The 18331-nt window shown below is 32.9% G+C and overlaps 4 protein-coding genes across 8 annotated transcripts; 1 reads left to right on the top strand and 3 right to left on the bottom strand.

Moving 5' to 3' along the window:
• The first annotated feature begins 2915 nt into the window (after window positions 1-2915).
• Window positions 2916-10788, top strand: shtd (shattered). 2 transcript variants are annotated; one of them, XM_066725265.1, is made up of 21 exons: window positions 2916-3155; window positions 3282-3422; window positions 3493-3810; window positions 3869-3939; window positions 4011-4120; window positions 4188-4457; window positions 4523-4901; window positions 4957-4998; window positions 5052-5241; window positions 5311-6694; window positions 6765-7006; window positions 7071-7329; window positions 7402-7905; window positions 7978-8182; window positions 8250-8570; window positions 8808-9036; window positions 9112-9317; window positions 9377-9716; window positions 9781-10366; window positions 10435-10563; window positions 10649-10788. In XM_066725265.1, the coding sequence occupies exons 1-21, from the start codon at window positions 3132-3134 to the stop codon at window positions 10726-10728; spliced, it is 6030 nt and encodes a 2009-aa protein (XP_066581362.1). In that variant the 5' UTR covers window positions 2916-3131; the 3' UTR covers window positions 10729-10788. The 2 variants fall into 2 exon arrangements, with proteins under 2 accessions (XP_066581362.1, XP_066581363.1); XM_066725266.1 differs by lacking the exon at window positions 4957-4998.
• LOC136772352 (rhomboid-related protein 4-like) lies at window positions 10787-12485 on the bottom strand. Its single transcript, XM_066725273.1, has 2 exons — window positions 11716-12485; window positions 10787-11642 (listed from the first exon to the last, which is right to left on the bottom strand). The coding sequence occupies exons 1-2, from the start codon at window positions 11836-11838 to the stop codon at window positions 11022-11024; spliced, it is 744 nt and encodes a 247-aa protein (XP_066581370.1). The 5' UTR covers window positions 11839-12485; the 3' UTR covers window positions 10787-11021.
• A 331-nt stretch (window positions 12486-12816) lies between these two features.
• LOC136772351 (F-box/LRR-repeat protein 7-like) lies at window positions 12817-14894 on the bottom strand. The gene is made up of 2 exons (XM_066725272.1): window positions 14537-14894; window positions 12817-14342 (listed from the first exon to the last, which is right to left on the bottom strand). The coding sequence occupies exon 2, from the start codon at window positions 14327-14329 to the stop codon at window positions 13037-13039; it is 1293 nt and encodes a 430-aa protein (XP_066581369.1). The 5' UTR covers window positions 14330-14342; window positions 14537-14894; the 3' UTR covers window positions 12817-13036.
• Window positions 14895-14965: 71 nt separating this feature from the next.
• On the bottom strand, window positions 14966-18228 carry GCS1 (mannosyl-oligosaccharide glucosidase). Of its 4 annotated transcripts, none has more exons than XM_066725271.1 (4): window positions 17901-18228; window positions 17642-17756; window positions 17386-17576; window positions 14966-17314 (listed from the first exon to the last, which is right to left on the bottom strand). In XM_066725271.1, exons 2-4 carry the CDS (start codon window positions 17747-17749, stop codon window positions 15265-15267), a joined length of 2349 nt encoding a protein of 782 aa, XP_066581368.1. In that variant the 5' UTR covers window positions 17750-17756; window positions 17901-18228; the 3' UTR covers window positions 14966-15264. The 4 variants fall into 4 exon arrangements, with proteins under 4 accessions (XP_066581368.1, XP_066581367.1, XP_066581365.1 ...); XM_066725270.1 differs by having other exon boundaries at window positions 17669-17846; XM_066725268.1 differs by having other exon boundaries at window positions 17642-17846.
• Window positions 18229-18331: the final 103 nt, after the last annotated feature.

The following is an 18331-nucleotide window of genomic DNA, read 5'->3' on the forward strand; positions in this document are numbered from 1 at the left end:
GATAGGTCTAATCGAAAGAGAACCGTTTGATAGAAAGAAATATATCGAGTTCTGTGTTTGATAGTACATACTTAAATATGTATGGCACCTCATCCACATGATATCTTTTCCTTCCATTTGAGAGGATATTGTCGACCAATAAGTTTATGTATAATGCGGAGTTCATCTTGTTTTCAGCTTTAAATTATATTTTCCAGCTAAATATTTGGATATCCATTCCCAATATGCAGTACTTATTTTATTATTCCTATTTGTTCATGAGACTTATCTGTCCTAAAACCTTAATTTATCCAGTCGCCATATGTATATCCTATCATTTTCAGATGAATGACATTTATTTCTATCAATCCTGACAATATTATAATAAGAGTAAGGAAATAAGAGTATTCTATATTCAAACACGTAGCTGGAAAACTACTTGAAGCTAAAAAATAAGATGAACTCTGTATTATACACATAACTTTTAAAGAACTTTATCTATCCAAGTATTATGAGAAGAGAACATATATCTCACAGAAGAGAGGCTCAATTTAAATAGCATCATTCAAACGCCCATTTTCCAAATTTAATAAGACAATGGTTTAACAATCATGCCAATATTTATAACATTAATTACAAATCAGCATAATCATCTTATCTGCGTGTATTTAAAAATAATAATAAAATTATTGTTATACGTTATAGACTAGAAGAAAATAGTACAAAGGAGGCATATAAATATCATACAAAGTAATATGTCGAAAGATGTGACAGACTAATAAGAAATTAACAGAAAGTTTACACAATTTGTCTCACATTGAATAATAAAAATCATTGAAGTAAATAGTTATGACCTGCAGATTTAAAATAGTTGCAATTTAGTTAGAGTAGCTTAAAGATAGGTTCTACAAGAATACATAATTACTATTTACGTATAGAATTTGTGTGTGGTTAAGGAAGAAATTAAAATAATAAATTTTAATTGAACTAGCTTTAATTTATAATAATAGGAATCAAAACATTATCCTACATTATTATTATTTTGTAATAAAATTTCTTTGTATACACAGCATTCGCTTATACATTCACTATTACAACATTATGTCACAATTATTGAAATCACTGGGTCACACAGAAATGCTTTATAAATTAGTCCTTTTTCATTCATCGTTCTTTAAGTATATATTTCTTTCCTGCGATTTAAACTCATGAAGAATAGGATTTAGCCTGTAACAGAAATAAAATAACCACAAAGTATATATTTCCTTACAAATTCAGAATAATTTTCATTTTTTGTTATTAACTTATACTCATCTGATATATTTTTTCTTCTCTGTTATGTATTAAAATCCTTCCTTCTTTTCCGCAATCGTTTTCCGAAAAAATTACTTTTGTCTACGATACAAAAACGAAGGTTAACCGCGCCATTTGACAGCTACGGAGAAACTCCCTAGATATCCCCTTGCCCCTCTGATTTCCGTTTCCCCTTGCCGGGGACAGGATTATTGGGCCGAAGTAAAACGCAGAATCGATATATTTCTTTCTATCAAACGATTCTCTTTCGATTAGACCTATCACAACGCCTCTGGTTGGCAAATTATGCTAATGTTCATGTTCGAAAATGCGACGGTCGTGTAATGAATTCACCATAGTGAGGGCAGATTTTATTTTTCATTTATTATGAAAACTACGGACTATCAAACGCTAAACTTGAAATATTTCTTTCTATCAAACGATTCCCTATCAATTAGGGTGATTAAAAGTCAATTGAAAAGAAAAATATAAATGTTCAGGCTAACTTCACATTAAATTTTATTTTTAATTTTTTAGAAAAACTATTAACTATCAAATGTTGATTATGGACTATCAAACATTATCAAACGATCTATATACCTCAATTATTAAAATTCTATAGTTGGTAGGCCAACTTCACAGAGGTTCCACAAGCCTTGTTTAAACTGGATTAAGTTAATTATGCTATATTCTATGTGACATAAAATATAGCAAAATTAACTTAATCCAGATCAAAAAAGGCTTGTGGAACCGGGTCACAGACGTGACTCGAACTCGAGTCGAGTTTTTATACTATAGTTTACGTTACATATACTATATATTTTTACCTGAGTCGAGCTCGAGTTACGTCTCTGAGGGCCGGTTTTTCCACCTAGGGCCGGTTTTTCCACCTATTGGTAAAATTTATCTGCTTGGTAAAATTTACAAACTATAGTAAATTCTATTCAATTTCAAGCTTTACCAAACGGATAAATTTATCCAGACGTTTGCCAATAGGTGGAACAACTGGCCCCTATTGGTAAAATTTATCTGCTTGGTAAAATTTACAAACTGTAGTAAATTCTATTCAATTTCAAGCTTTACCAAACGGATAAATTTATCCAGACGTTTGCCAATAGGTGGAACAACCGGCCCTGAGGGAAGGTCTGTCCGTTCTCGTTGGCCTACACTTTTAACACTTTCTACACTTTCCGTATTTCTGTCTTTGTCCATTGTATACAATGGGCGCGTTCCGTTATTTACTGTGAGTACTAGTAATCTATAGTTTGCGTGACATTAAATATAGCTTTTCAGTACTCGCAGTCAATAGGTCTGTTCTCGTTGGCCTACACTTTTAACACTTTCTACACTTTCCGTATTTCTGTCTTTGTCCATTGTATAAGTTGACACCCTAAAAAGTGCATAAAGTGTAAAAAGTGTAGGCAACGAGAACAGACCTAATAGCGGAACGGGGCCAATAAGTTGATACCCTAAAAAGTGCACAAAGTGTAAAAAGTGTAGGCAACGAGAACAGACCTACATATAGGGCGTATTCCACTTAAGGCCCAAAACGCTCATAATAGGATTAATGTCTCATAATGTAATAGTTCACGTTACACGTATTATGTATTGTGGGCGTTATTGGCCTTAAAGTGGAATACGCCCATAGTATGTAGTATGTAGTTATGTATACTACATACATATGTGGTCTGGTCTGTCTCCTCTAGTGTTAAAAATGTAAAACATCTACCGCCAAGACAGTTTGTTTTTATGCTGTTTGAAAACAGGTTTTTGTATATTGTATCAGAAAAAGTTGCTCGTTTTACGAATTTAATTATTAAATAAAATATTTTGCAAATCTGGATGACAATAAGGAGAAGATGATTGCTGCGACAGAGCCGGTGGTTTGTAATATTCTTTAAATAATTTATAGGTTAAGACTTTTGAAATAAAGTTTGGCTAAAAATTAACAGTAATTGCAAAAATCGATAATCTTATGTACTTTATTAACAATAATTTTTATTACTTAGGAATATATCCCAGGTGGAAGGAAGACCGTGATAAGACATCCAGGACCTGTGATCAGTCAACAGATGTCAAACAGTCAGACTACAGGAGATAGTGTTCTTTTACAAAAATTAAGTCAAGTTAATATAACAGAAAAAACTCCAGTAGGTTATTTGCTTGGGCAAATTTTTGAACAAGTTTTTAATATTTCTTTATAAATAAACTATGTTGCAGAAAGAATTTTGGCTTATACGGGATAATGAAGAATGTAGTGAAGAAGAATTGTACTGCACAGGCAAAGTGGCAATTCACTCAAAAGGAACTCAAAATACTAGAGTTCTACAAACAACTTATACTTGTGAAACTGATATTAAGCATGCTTTATGGAGTACATTTTGTACAAATGCACCAGATCAACTTTCAAAATCAAGAGATATGGATGATGAAATTGTTAAAGAGAATTTGGTGGAGTGTATATGTTTATTAGATTCATACACTCTCAAAGTTTTTACGGAAACTGGTGAAGATTATTTAACTAGTTTACAGTTTCAGGTGACTATTTCTCTTTTAAATATTCAACTATACAAATTGAGAATAATATTTTATTTAGGTATCTGCTGTATGGCCAACAAAATATGGAATTTTGCTTGAAAAAGCACAGACATCACTTTCAGAAACAAGGTAGATAGTTTGATTGTTTAAAAATATAAGTATGAAATATTATTTTAAGAATAACTTTATTTTGTTTGCAGATGTATGTCTATGGATAATAAATTGCCAATGCATAAATCTACTAATTTACCAATTGCATTTTCTCTAATGCATCCTTTGGAAGAAATTTGTCCATTACTTATTAAGCATGGTAATATTTTATTACTTTTTACTGAATAGAATTTTATTTAAAACTTGAAAGTAATTCTTTATTACAGGAAACATATCATATATGTGTGAATCTGATCAACAAATTGTATTTACAAGCTCTGAACCTTCTTTGGCAGTCATATATGATACTTCTACTGGATTACATTCTGTTTATAAGATAAGAAAAGCTTCAGTTGAAGAATGCCAATTAGTTTGTGGAAATGCAGATAATACAGCAAGTTTATTTAATAACTCAGTTAGTGCGTCTCCTATGTATGTTAACAGTAACTTATCTGCTAATAAAAGTTGCACTAACAAAAATCACCTTAGTATTTTTGGTATGTTTAAACAACTTTCAGTTATTTGAATAGTTTATGTAATAAGATTTTAATTTTTTTATTAGGTATGCCTAATCCACAATTGAGTAATATAGGATTAGCATTGCCAAATAATTCCTTTGGATCTCGTGGTACTTCATACACAACTACTTCTGGAGGGCCCTCGCCACAGCAACAACCACATTCACGCTCACAAAGCCCTATGGCAACAATATCCCGCTGTCAATCACCAACCCACTCTGCATTTTCTTCAATTTTAGGCCCATCATCTGGCTCAGTGCTTCATAACACACGATTGCATCAAGCGATTTTGCAAAGTCAAATTCAGAATAGTCCTAGTAATTGCACAAGCATTCAAATCCCAAATGTCACTTTACTTAGTAAGCCATTGTACCCTGATGTTTGTCTTGATCATGTTTGGACTGAAAGCATCGTTGCATCAAAGTAAGTATAAATTTGGCTTAATCTTAATGATCCTCAACCAATCACTTTATTCCAGAAATTCCTTATGCTTTCAATTCCTCTGGGCCCTTGGTACAAAGTAAGTTTCTGGATTTCCATATAACAAGATAATATTTATTAACTGTTTTATAGGGATGTTATAGCGGGTAGAGCATCAAAGGTTCTTTTGACTTCCGATCTAGTAGGGCAAAGTTATTTAAGCTATCTCGTTCCAACACGCTCTCAATTATTTTTAGTTAGACTTGAAAAAACTAATAAACAACAACAAATTATCTTTGGAATGGTTACAAGTATAGCTGCCAAGGATGCTGTTAATTTACCAGTTAGTAAATTCTGCTTCATCTCTTACAACTTCTTATAGTAAAAATTAAAACAAAATGTGTTCTTGCAGAAACTACACATGATAGCTGTAATGGATCTCTCAAATAATGTGACACTGCATTCAGGTGTTACATGTGTAGGAAAAATTAATGTGGCAGGGAATATTCCTAATCTAACTGGATGTAATTATTTCTTACCCAGTATAGGTCACAAGTTAAGCTCTCCATTTCCACGACGTAGTTCGTTAATATCTCAAAATTGTGCAACCACACCTGAAATTAAATTTGAAGAAGCATTGCACTTGCTAAGCCCAGTAGGCGGTAATTGTGGTCGTCCTCCAATGCTTTTAGAGAATTCATTGCTTGATACAAATCTTATTGGTCTAAAAGATGCTGTAGGAAATAGCATTACATTGGAATATGGGAATAAAAGCTACTTTAGAATTACATTACCAACGTGTAGTACCTCTCCACTAGTTTCAAAATGTTTGCAGACATTGAGAAGTGTACTACAGAAAGATGTAGCTATGCAATTATTAGTTAAATGGTATAGGGCTAGAAATGCACCTGGACCACAAGATTTTTCTCCAACACAGGAATGGAATTTATTTCTTTTAACAATATTGACTTTATTAGGCTATGATGTAAACAAAATGAATTTAATTAAGAATAACGAAACTGATCATCATGGGGAACGAAACAGTCCAATGGTTTTGCCTAAAAAGCAAAAAACTAGTGATAGTGGCTCAAATGAAGATTGGCTATATATGCTAAATAGTCTAAAAAGTAACAAAACAGATCACTTTGTTATAAATTCTTTAGGCCTAACTAAAATATCTGCTTCGCAGATACTTTCTCCAAAAGTTACAGAGTGTACAGTTGGAAAAATCAATTCTCAAGCAATTTTATACACTTATTTTCCTCTTGTATTATTTTCGTTACATTTATTATATGAGGAATTAAAATTAAACGCCGTTATGTGTGAAAGCCTGCCATTACTCGCTCAATTATTGTACCAATTAAGTACAGACTTAAAATTTGATTATTATGCTTACCATTATTTCCTGGATTTTCCGTCTTTGTACTATACAAAGGAAATTACTTCACAAATAAGTGAAACTGAATTTCAAAAAATTGTTACTCCAAATTACATGCCGCAAACACCACCAAGTATATTTGATACTTTAAATAAACTTCTAAATCACATAGAAGTATCAGCATTTCCATATTTACACAGTGTGAATTCCAGAACTAAAAATATTGTAGAGTTAATTGCCCTAGTAGCCAATGAAGGTGTAAAAGATTCTTTAGAGATGGAAAAATTTGTTAAGCTTATAGTACCTGCTGGAAGTAGGGTAGATTTGCAAGAAATCGGGAACAAAATGGAAAAAGAAATACCTAGAAAGTTAGAGAAGCCTACCACAGACAGGATAATATTATTATTTTGTGAAATGGGTAAGTTTAATATATTCGACTATTAATGATTTAATTATAAATTGTTCTTCTAATAATTTTATTATCACAGGCATGAGTAAGGAAGATCTCCTAAACTTACCATCAGGTGTGACTTTAATTTTAAAAGATATCATGTATAGATGCAGAGAGGCGCCTCCATCAAATTGGCCAGCACGCGCTTACGAATTGATAGATAGACAAGATTTAGCTGCATTGCATAAAAGTGCAACAAACAGCAATTTTGAAAACGAAGAAAAAAATTACTCTGTAAAAGAGCCTGAGGTGGACGATGGAATGGAATTTGACGATACTGTAATTATTTTGGATAAATTATTATTTAGTGAATTTGTAGTAATATTTTTTTTTATATCTATAGGTATTTAAATTAAGATTCAGTAAGGATCATAGAATAGCAGAAGTACGTAGGTTATTAAATTCATCGAAGCCCGTAAGGATAGCAATAGTTCAGAGGTCAGACGTAAGCGACCATGAGTTTATAGAAGAACAAGAGAGGCATCTTCACGCTTTATGCACACGAACAATGGCTTTACCAGTTGCTAGAGGAATGTTCACTCTTCGAACTTCCACTCCAATTATCACAGAACAATTACCAGTTCCTCGATTGTGCTTAACAGGTTTAAATCAAATAGAAAGATTTTATTCAAAGTGTAAAATTCTTGATATTTAAAAATTTCGTTTATTTATAGGCAAAGCACCTCCTCGTGGAACAACGGTGGAATTGGCTCATATTGATGTTCCACCGAACATGAATCTTTGGCCGTTATTTCATAATGGTGTAGCCGCTGGCTTACGAATTCATCCTAATGCATTAAATATTGACTCAACTTGGATCGTTTATAACAAGCAACAACAGGGGGAATTGGGAATTCAGCATTCGGGATTTTTAATGGCTCTTGGCTTAAATGGCCATTTAAAGAACTTGGCACCTTTTAGTATGTACGAATACCTTGTAGAATGTCACGAAGCTACAAGCGTCGGACTTTTATTGGGATTATCCGCAACGCATCGTGGAACAATGGACGTATCTATGACCAAATTATTATCCCTTCACGTTGAGACACTATTACCACCAACTAGTATAGAGTTGAACGTTCAACAAAACGTTCAAGTTGCAGCATTAATGGGTGTTGGCTTAGTTTATCAAGGAACTGCTCATAGGCATATTTCCCATGCTTTATTGTCAGAAATTGGTAATTTTTGTATTATATATTAAAATTGTTTTTTTATATCATTAAGTTAATAAAGAAATTATTCTCTTGTAGGCAGGCCACCAGGTCCAGAGATGAAAAATTGCGTAGATCGCGAGTCGTATTCTCTGGCAGCAGGATTAGCTCTCGGATTAGTGGTATTAGGATCCGGAAGTGGATCGGATTTATCAAGTATTCCGGATACTCTACATTATTACATGGTAGGTGGACATGTTCGTCCATTTACTGGAGCACAAAAGGAAAAATATAAATCCCCGAGGTATGTAATGAAAACATAATTGAGATCTAATTTTTTTATTAATACATTATTTTAAAATAAAATTTAGTTACCAAATACGAGAAGGTGACTCCATTAATATCGATGTCACGAGTCCTGGTGCAACAATAGCGTTAGGTTTAATGTATTTTAATACAGGAAATCGTGCAGTGGCTGAATGGATGAAAGCTCCTGATACACAGTATTTATTAGATTTTGTAAGGCCTGATTTTCTTATGCTTAGAATATTAGCACGATCCTTAATTTTATGGGACGAAATTGAACCAACAAAATCATGGGTTTCTAGTCATGTTCCACTTATTGTATATAAGTACAGATTACAAAAACCAACTCCCGAAATAACGCAAAATGTTGACTTGGAGACAATGAAGTAAATAATTTGAAATTTTGTTTATATTATGAGTCTTTTTATTTGAAAATGTAATCAATTCAGTTTTTTTATAAACTTTTTATATAGAGGCTCTGCAAAGGAAAATTTGTATTTTGGAATTGCAATCATTAACTCATTCCTTTTAAAAGCTGGATTTATACTACTTTCAAATTAAACAACTCATATGCTTATTTTTATAATTTATTTGTTTAATTAAACAAATAAATATATTTTTAGTCAGGCTTACTGCAATATCATAGCAGGAGCTTGTATGGCACTAGGATTGAAATATGCTGGAACTGCAAATAAATATGCCTTTAAAACTTTGTACAATTATGCGCAAATGTTTACAGCATTGTCTCACAAAAGCATTGCAGAGTTAGCTGGAAAATCAACGATTGAAACCTGTCTTAACATTATTTTGTTATCTACTTCTGTAGTGATGGCTGGAACTGGAGATTTGCAGGTAGGTATATTTTATAAACGATACAAATGATATTGGTCCCTGACTAATATTTTAATGATCCATATTATATACTAGACTATGAGGATATGCAGACATATTAGAACTCGTGTAGGGCCAACGAGTAGCGTAGTTACTTATGGATCTCATTTAGCAACGCATATGGCACTTGGTTTCCTATTCTTAGGTGGAGGAAGCTACACTCTCTCCAATACTCCAAATGCTATAGCAGCTCTGATTATTTCTCTGTTTCCAAAATTCCCAACTCATAGCAATGATAATAGGTAAACTATTTATTAATTAAATATTTTACACAACAATTTTATTTGAATTTATATTTTAGGTATCACCTGCAGGCATTGAGGCATTTGTATGTATTAGCTATTGAACCTCGTTTAATTTTACCGAGGGATATTGATAGTGGACAGTACTGTTATGTGACTGTAAAATTGACATTTAATAGCAATGTGGATGCTGACGGGCAGGAAACCATACTTCAAGCACCATGCTTATTGCCACAGTTACATAGTTTAAAAAAAATTGAATTAAAAGATGATCGATATTGGGAAATTAGATTTGAGAAGGATCACAATTGGCAACTTGTGGAAGATATGTTGAAGAGATGTAATTCTATTGGGGTAAAGCAGAGGGTTGGCTGTTTATCATATTTGGATGATCCTCATGTAAGGATACAAGTTTTATAATGCTATTAATCAATTTTTTGTACAATATTTTTGTTAATTATAGGGATTTAGAACATTAGTAGCTCAAACATTGACAACGGAAAATGTTATTGCTTGGGCTGCGCGTCCCGAACAAATAACTTCATTTACGAATGATAAAACTGTACTGAACATAGTGAAGTACTTTTTACAATGGCCTAAGGGAAGTAAGGACGAAGAAATCAATTTAAAGATAAATATAAACAAAGATCATAAGAATGCAGAAAGAACGGAAACGAGCTGGGCTGAACAATTAGTAACGATTGGTAATAAACAAACAAACGTAAAAATGATAAAAACAAATACAGCAGACCCAACTGAATTAAATGAGATTCTAAATTACGAAAAACAATTTTTACAAACATTTGCGATTATCGCTTATGAATGTGTAGTGAAAGATAAAATTAGTTTGTTACCAATATGGGTAAATTTACTTAAGAGTATTCATTTATTGCGAAGTAAGCCAAACGGCTTCTCAATATGGCAAATAAAGTTAATTTCATCTCAGTTATTAAAGAAAGATTTAGAAGAAAAAAATTTATTATTAAGTCAAGAAAATGTCCTTGCTTTGAAACAGAAAACAGCATTTATTTTGGATGAATGGGAGAAAGGTAAAAAATGTTGTAGCTAATATAAATTTGTTATATTTCAATCCTATAATACAATTCATTTTATCTAGAATTAAATCCAATTATAAAGAATTATTCGAAGACTGGTAATATTAATGCTGATTTACCAACATTGGAAAAATTAAGCGCCTATTTCATCTTTTACGATATACCTTACAGAATTGATCATCAAACAATTTGTAAGTAACTCTGTTTATATTACAAGTATAAACTTTTTAATTATAAGCTAAGCATTTTAATGTCTTTATTAATATTTGTTTTTAGTACAACTGTTCCAGCAACAGGATAAAACTTTATCAAATGTTACAATATATAAACTATATAAATTTTTAACTTTACATTAATAAATAATATTTTAAATAAAACTTATAATTGAGTATACCAATCAATTTTAGTATTCAGAAGAAAAAACATATATTTATTATGACTATTCAGTGTATATAAGATTGAAAATAGGAGGGTTGTTTGTTTTATATAACTACATTAGATATAAAAAATAATTTATTTGTTACTCTTAGTAAAATAAAAATGAAAATTTATTACCTTGGCTAGAATATTTTTTAGACTTATGTTTTAAAAAATTACTGTTAATTTATCACAGTCAAAGTACAAAATTAACCTTATTAGTTTTAAGAAATTAACCAAATGGCCTAGCACGGCGTCTATAAAATTGGTCTTCATGTATAATGGGACTTCCTGTTACTTTGTATATTACATTATCTATTAGCTCCCCAACAAATGTATGGCAATATAGACAACCAATTAATATACCCCCAAGATGTCCAACAAATGAAGAATTTGGAACTAATAAATGTATTAAAATTAATTCTACCCAAACAGCTATTTTGCTTGGAACTCTGAATCCTCCAACATTATGTAGTCTATCTTGCTCTTCACAAGTAACAATAACTTTAAGTCCAAACAAAACAGCTGAGAAGCCAATGGCACAAGCTGTGTAATATCCATAGTCTCCTGTTATTTGGGTAAGGACATATCCTAATGATACATATGCAGCACTACAGCCTGCTGATAGCAAAGCTAGTAAAATTACAAAATTTGTTGTTCCATACATGGGTTCTAGATACGATCCTTTCAGGATAAATGAAATCATATTGTAATAAAGATGCATATCAGATCCATGCTCAAAGTTGGACACAAAGAAGGATTTCCAGTCTTGATATTTAAATATTTTCACAGATGATATACACACTTCTTCCGCATTCCATGGTACTTGTATCAAACCCATGTATAGCAATACCTAAAAAGATTAAGTAAGTAACAAAAACAATCTCATGTTTAAACATTTTAACTAAGAGTTATTTTATTCTTACTTGTGCAATTACACTTATTAACGTAACAGGTGGGATTTTATCTATTCCAAAATTTATAGCTTGTATTCCCAATAGATAAATACCGTACTGTAAACCTTGTGATCGTCTTTGAACTGGTCTCATTTTTATTACAAGTTTTTAATTCAAGATAAAAATACATAAAGTTATAAGGCTTTAATTAATTTGTGAAATATGATAGTTCGATTTTAATTATTAACATTCACTGTCACTATCTATTCAGTACTCATTACATTCTTGAATAACATTGACATGTTTATATTTTTGACAAATTTAAAGGTTAGAGAATTCACCAATATTCTCGATTGATCTATCCAAAACAATAAAACTGCAGCTGTAGAATGTAGTGTAGTCATACTGTGACAGGTGACTGTCTGACGTCTGTGACTGTTGGCTGTACTAGATAAATACCAGTTTCAACACGTTACTCTCTATGATTGGTGTTTGTGATCAGGCCGTGAATTTTGATTGGTCGATAAAAAAATTGGTTTACCCGCGAAACTGTATTCTGTCAAGTTAATTTAAATAGCATGAATCATATCTGGAGAAAACTTCAGACAAAAGTATTGCATGTAAAAAAATATATTAGCTCGAATCTATGGATACCGTGCACACTAGGCACAATGACAGTGAGATAAGAATGTATATTGGTGTACATATATGCATACTATCAGCTCAAACTATCGGTCAATTTTCGCAGTTTTTAAGTGTAATTTATTTATACGTATACAGTTATACATTGACACTTCGCTATCATTGTATTGGTGTGCACGGTCTCTATAAAGGGAACTTAAACTTAGTCTTAGTACGGTTATAGCTAAGATCAATAGTTTCACTTTTATCTTCAATACAACGCCCAGCGCAATTTTCTTCTTTAGTAATTGCTAAGCTGAAATTCGAGCTATTAAAATAATATTCAAAAGAGCACAGCAGGTGTTGCTCGAAGAATAGTTGTTAGTTTAAACGGTCATAATTTGAAAATTCTTAACCACATCTTCACTGTCAACCATTTTTTACTATGTAATATTTATTATAGAGTAAATTAATTGTTTTTAAGAAAATAAAACCTTAATATTATACAAGTTAATGGAAATTTATATTTATTTGAAAAAGTAAGAAAAATAACAGAAACAATAAATAAAATATATCCCTCTTATGAGAACGTGAGAATATATCTTTTGCGTTTAAAATTTGTGTACTTTTTACATGCTTAGTATGTATTAGAATCCACGGTTAATAAATACGTAAAAATATAGATTTATATTGTATGTATACATGAAAGAAAAAAATGAAAGCTCTAAAGTTAACTGGAAAATCCAGGATTAGTATGTTCAATAACACAGCGTCTGCAATAACGTTTGACGGCCCTGTAGCCAATCCAGGTGACTTTGGGGCATTCTCCGATGTTGAGCTGTCTTAAGCTACGAATATAATATGCCAGAGCTTCCAACCCTGCATCCGTGATTCTCTCGCATCCGCACAGGGACAATTTTTTCAAATTGGGGCATCCCGTTGAAAGAGCTTCTAGGGTAGCATCACCAACATCGCATTTTCCTAGGTCGAGAGCCCTCAGCCTTGGACATCCGCGAGCCAGGGCTAAAGTTGCGCTATCGCTCAATGCTTCGCATCCCCTTGCATTCAAATAACGCAACTTGTAGCAATGTCTCGCGACGATAAGCAGTCCTGCGTCCGAAACCTTGTCACATTTTCCAACGGAAAAGTATCTCAAAGAAGGGCCTAGTCGGGCAGCCAGTTCACGAACACCGAAATCTGTGATTTTCGTGCAATCGGAGACCGATAATTGTTTCAAGCCGCTACAGTAAGAAGCTATGGCTACAAGGCTTGTATCCGTAATGCGAAGGCATCTTCTTAAGTATAAGCAAGCAAGATGTGGCATCCTGGAGAGAGACAAATTTAAACCAGAGTCCTCGACACTGTGGCAATCACTGAGATCCAATGTCTGTAATTGCAGAGCAGATACTCTACTGGCGGCTCTAGTTACACTGATGCAGCCGGTTAAATCCAATTCTTTCAAATGTATACAATTGTCAAGAATGGAAGTGACGTTCGCGTCTGTCACGCGGCGCGAATGCCTCAGCACCAATGAAGTCAAACTGAGAAATGGCAATTGGACAAAGATTCCTGGGAGGCCCGTTGCACCTTCCAAAACCAATCGCCGGATGTACGTGTGACAGCCTCGTCTGGTTAAGACATTCAGGGCAAAGGTCGCATTTTGTGGATAGCGAATCTCCACTTCTCGCCACAAGGAGGGTTGCCATGCGATTTCCCATAATCTCCTGCAGGTTTGGGCCAATGAGCATCTGTCTCTGGTACTAAGAAGACAAAAAATCCTCAACAACAAATTGTCACAGAGGTCCTCGAGACTGGTGCGATGGTGAGGTTTCTTTTGCTGGGATTGTGACTTAAGGGGGACGAGGGGAGAGGATCTACAGCCATTAGTGTCGAGGGTATGATAGCCCAGGTCAACGGCATCTGATACTGGCCTGTACAATCCCAGCTTGTCTTGTTTGCATCCCAGATCAGAGCCGCGCTGCTCCCCGAATGTTGGAAAGAGGAGCGGACATGATCCATCCATTCCATGCTCCGTTCTGAAATTATACAAGATCAAATAAATATTGAATTCCTCGAACTCGTACTGCCTCTCCCCTCTCATTAATTCTAAATTTATCGTTATTTGATCGTGAAAGATGGAAAAGACTATTTATATTTTAGTCAGGACTTGTTTTAATTAAATCACCTTTATTATTTTGATATAATTTAGTAATTTATATAAATATTTTACCTTTAGTTACACTATCAAAGAGAGCTATTAATAGCTGTATACAATATTCCAGTATAATTTGCCTGTCAGGTCCTCCATTTTGATTTTATATACCAATATTCAGGCATCAACAATTTGTCATTTCCTTAAGTTAACTTGATAAATATCGCTTTGTTTTTGGTACTTTTAGTAGTATAGATGCATTGCTCTGTTGGATACTGGCACAAATCACTTTTTACGGTAGATAAATTAATTTTGTCGTGTAAAAGCCATACGGAATCTCACTGCACATCTGTAAGGCCCAGTAAGACCCAAACCTCTATAGTTTGTATTCTCATTCTCAAACAGGTATACTTTACGATACTATACGGGTTACTTGAGTGCCGTATACACTTTCACTCGACCTTAGAATCGTTAATTTACAAGAACTTTGCAAATAAGATTAATAAATGAAAATCCAGTAACATTATATTTCGTTTACAACGTACAGCTTAAAAATGATAAAATTTTTATTTTGTTAATATATCTCGTTTAATTATATAGACAATTTTATTATTCATAATAGCGATATAAAATATGTACAAACTTATACACTTTTACACTATTCCTTAATTTAGTAAATTTATTTGCTAACTAATAATTAAATCTTAAATAATTTTGAGCATATATATATATAATGAACTTCTCCTATATATATATATATAAGTACCTCAATTATAATTTTAGCTTTAAAAAAGTTTATTTTTTGTTCAATAAATTTCTGCCATAAGTAAAACAACCAGTGACGTCCAACCCGTGAAAGGATGACTGCCTTTTCCATCCCCTTGATTATCTCCGTAATTCTCCCAAATGTAACCAGAGATATTATATTGCTTTATTACATTTTGTATTAAATTTTGTCTCAGTTCATTATAAATTTTCTTTGCTTTTGGTTGATAAGGTCCATCGACTTTGGAGTAATAATGTGTCGCTCGAACAGTCAAGTAATTTAAATTCATCCAAATTGCACCCCTCCAGTAAGGCGCATCGTGTTCAGTATTATATTTCATATATAGGGGAGACGTTTTTGCCAATGACCTTAAACCAAATTTGGTCCAAAGTAAATTCGGATTTTTCAAATCATCTAAAATTTTATCGAGCTGGGACGAAGTAGGCTCGATTATTTGCAAAATGAATGGGAATAATGACACGTAGCCAAAACTAGTATCGACGTATTTTAAAATTGGATCCTCTAAAACAACACGTACTTTCTCTGGTTGTACCTGAGGAGGAGTATGTGATGGTATACTGGGCCTTTCCAATTTTACTTTGTTAGTATGCAATCCATAATCCGCATAAGCTTGTGTGCTAGGCGACCAATGCAATTGATTTAACAATTGGTTATCTGATAAGTAATCGAAAGTCTCGCTATATCTCTTATTGGAATGATGTAGGATTTCAGTAATTTGTGACATAACGTTAGAGGCAAAAGCGATCCAGCAGCGTAAATCTATATGACGTTCATCCTCGGAAGGATGGGATGCTCTAGGATAATCATCTAGACCAGAAGTTAATGTTTTTGGATTCAATTCCCTGTTAGTTATACCATCCCTGCCTCTCCATCGATAGGTACTTGGCAAATTACCCTGTTGGGTTGTATTGAACCAGTTGAACCACGCTTGAAGTCGTGGGTATATTTTATCTAAAAATTCGAAATGTTCTCGCAACATTTCATCGTGTTTATGCTGAATAAGAAAATTCAGTGTTAAGAAAAATGTAGGAGGATTCGCATTTGTATTTACTTGGGTAACAAATTCTTGTGGAACTTTGGCTAAAGCTTCTTGTCCTAATATCATTTCTCTGGGTATCCAACCTTCTACATTCATCAAGTCGAACCAATGATTTATGATATCTAATTCAATTTCCAAATCCCAAGAAGATATAAGTAAGCCATGGAATCCTTCATCCCATAGAAATCCACGAGGAAAAAAGCTTCTACTAGGTACAGCAGTGTATAAAGGTGCTTTCCAGTAAGGCACTGGTCCTTTTGTGTATATACTTTGTACTTGTGCATTTCCATAAAAATAGCCTATAGAGCCTATCATATTAGAGAGTGCCATTTTAGCAAATGAAATATCACTTTCAGAATAGCCTTTAGATCTCAGTTTAAATATTTGCTCAAACTTTGTATTGAAAGTAGAGCGATGCATTTCTAACAAAGTGTCAAAGTTAGAGCCAGATAGTTTATCCAATTTGTCTGTATAACTATTAGACTCGTATGCAATTTCTATTTCAAAAGGTATTTTTCCGGTTACTTGTGTGGCTATAAAATTTGGGTCAAGCCTTTTTCCTTCAGGAGTTATTGGAAGTTGTTCTCCTGCTAAGACTATGCGTCTTTTTTTAGAACCTTTTTGAGAAGCTAGTTTAAAATTATGAAGAATAGTTTCTTTTAATAAATTTAAGCCAGGGGCTATAGCTGATAAAAAAGAATGTTCTTGAACTTCTCCTTTTATTGGTATGATTCTTAGATCAAAAGACCCTAATCCTTTTGTAGATCCTTTAACACCAGTTATTTGTTCATCATTACCAATGCTAGCTTTAATATTTCCTTTAGTATTATCCTCTATAGCTGTGTAAAATATTAAGGAAATTTCTTCTCCGTCCCTATCATGATGCTGAGAGCTTACATTGATTCTTACTGTCCATTCTCCACCATATCGTCCTCCAGGTCTCTTAACAAATGATGTTGTTAATATAGCTGAGTTATCTACTATCTCTTGAATACCAAATGTGCGACCATCATGTTCCAGCCATGAGTATCTATATGCAATTTTTATTAACAGTTATTAAAGAAATATTCTTTTAATTCTTTTTACATAATCTATAATTACCTGTCTAATCCATCACCTTGCTCACACCAATGTCTCAATCTATTCCTATTCTGTTGTAATAAATGTGGGAAATACCACATCAAACCAGTCACCAAGGAATGTGGATCTCTTGTTTTTAAGCCAAAATATGTGCCTGGTCTATAGGTACCCCAATATCTATCTGGGCTATCCAAACCTGATTTTATGACTAACTGAATTGATAAAAATAATTAAAACACACGATACAAAAGCATTTAAAATACTTAGTATGACATACTTTATCTATATTATAAGGAGTATTAACCCGAGTTTCTAAATATCCTTTATAACTAAACCATGCCGCTATCCCAATACAAATTACACACAGAATATAGTTTACAGGCATCTGAAAACTGGTATTTTTCTTTGAATTAAGTGAAGTAAATGTCCTGGACTTTGTTTTTGATGGTTTATCATACGTTTTGCTTCTTGCCATATTTAATCTGTAATAAGTTTATATGTCTTAAAAACTACAAATTTTAAATTGGTAAACATACCTGTCTCAGTTAACTCTCAATATTCTTATAAATTAATAATTCAGTATTTCTTGATTTTGTATTGAAACCATATGGACTTAAATATGTACAAATTCTATTTCAAAGCTTTATAGATATAGCTTTTCATCCTCTTATCTTAGGTCTCAGGAGGTTAAGTTCTATTGTAAATATCATTTTAATATAATTTATAATTTTAAAAAAGTTGAAAGTGTTTCTTTTCCATTTTAGAATTTTAGAAACAGTTATTATTTAATTAAATTTTGTCACGATTATAAAAAATTTAATAAAGAGGACAGCTCAACCGGACAATAATACCGGTTCAGGTTAGTATCACTGTGTATCACTGATCGACACATCGACAGATCCCCCGGTTTACTTTTCTCATTTTAGTACTTGGTAAGTTGGTAACATAGCAGAGCTTACTACAGGAA

Source organism: Prorops nasuta, unplaced genomic scaffold (assembly GCF_024137725.1).
Source record: "Prorops nasuta isolate Cenicafe-Biocafe unplaced genomic scaffold, Cenicafe_Pnas_1.2 PNAS00004, whole genome shotgun sequence".
Lineage (NCBI taxonomy): Eukaryota > Metazoa > Arthropoda > Insecta > Hymenoptera > Bethylidae > Prorops > Prorops nasuta.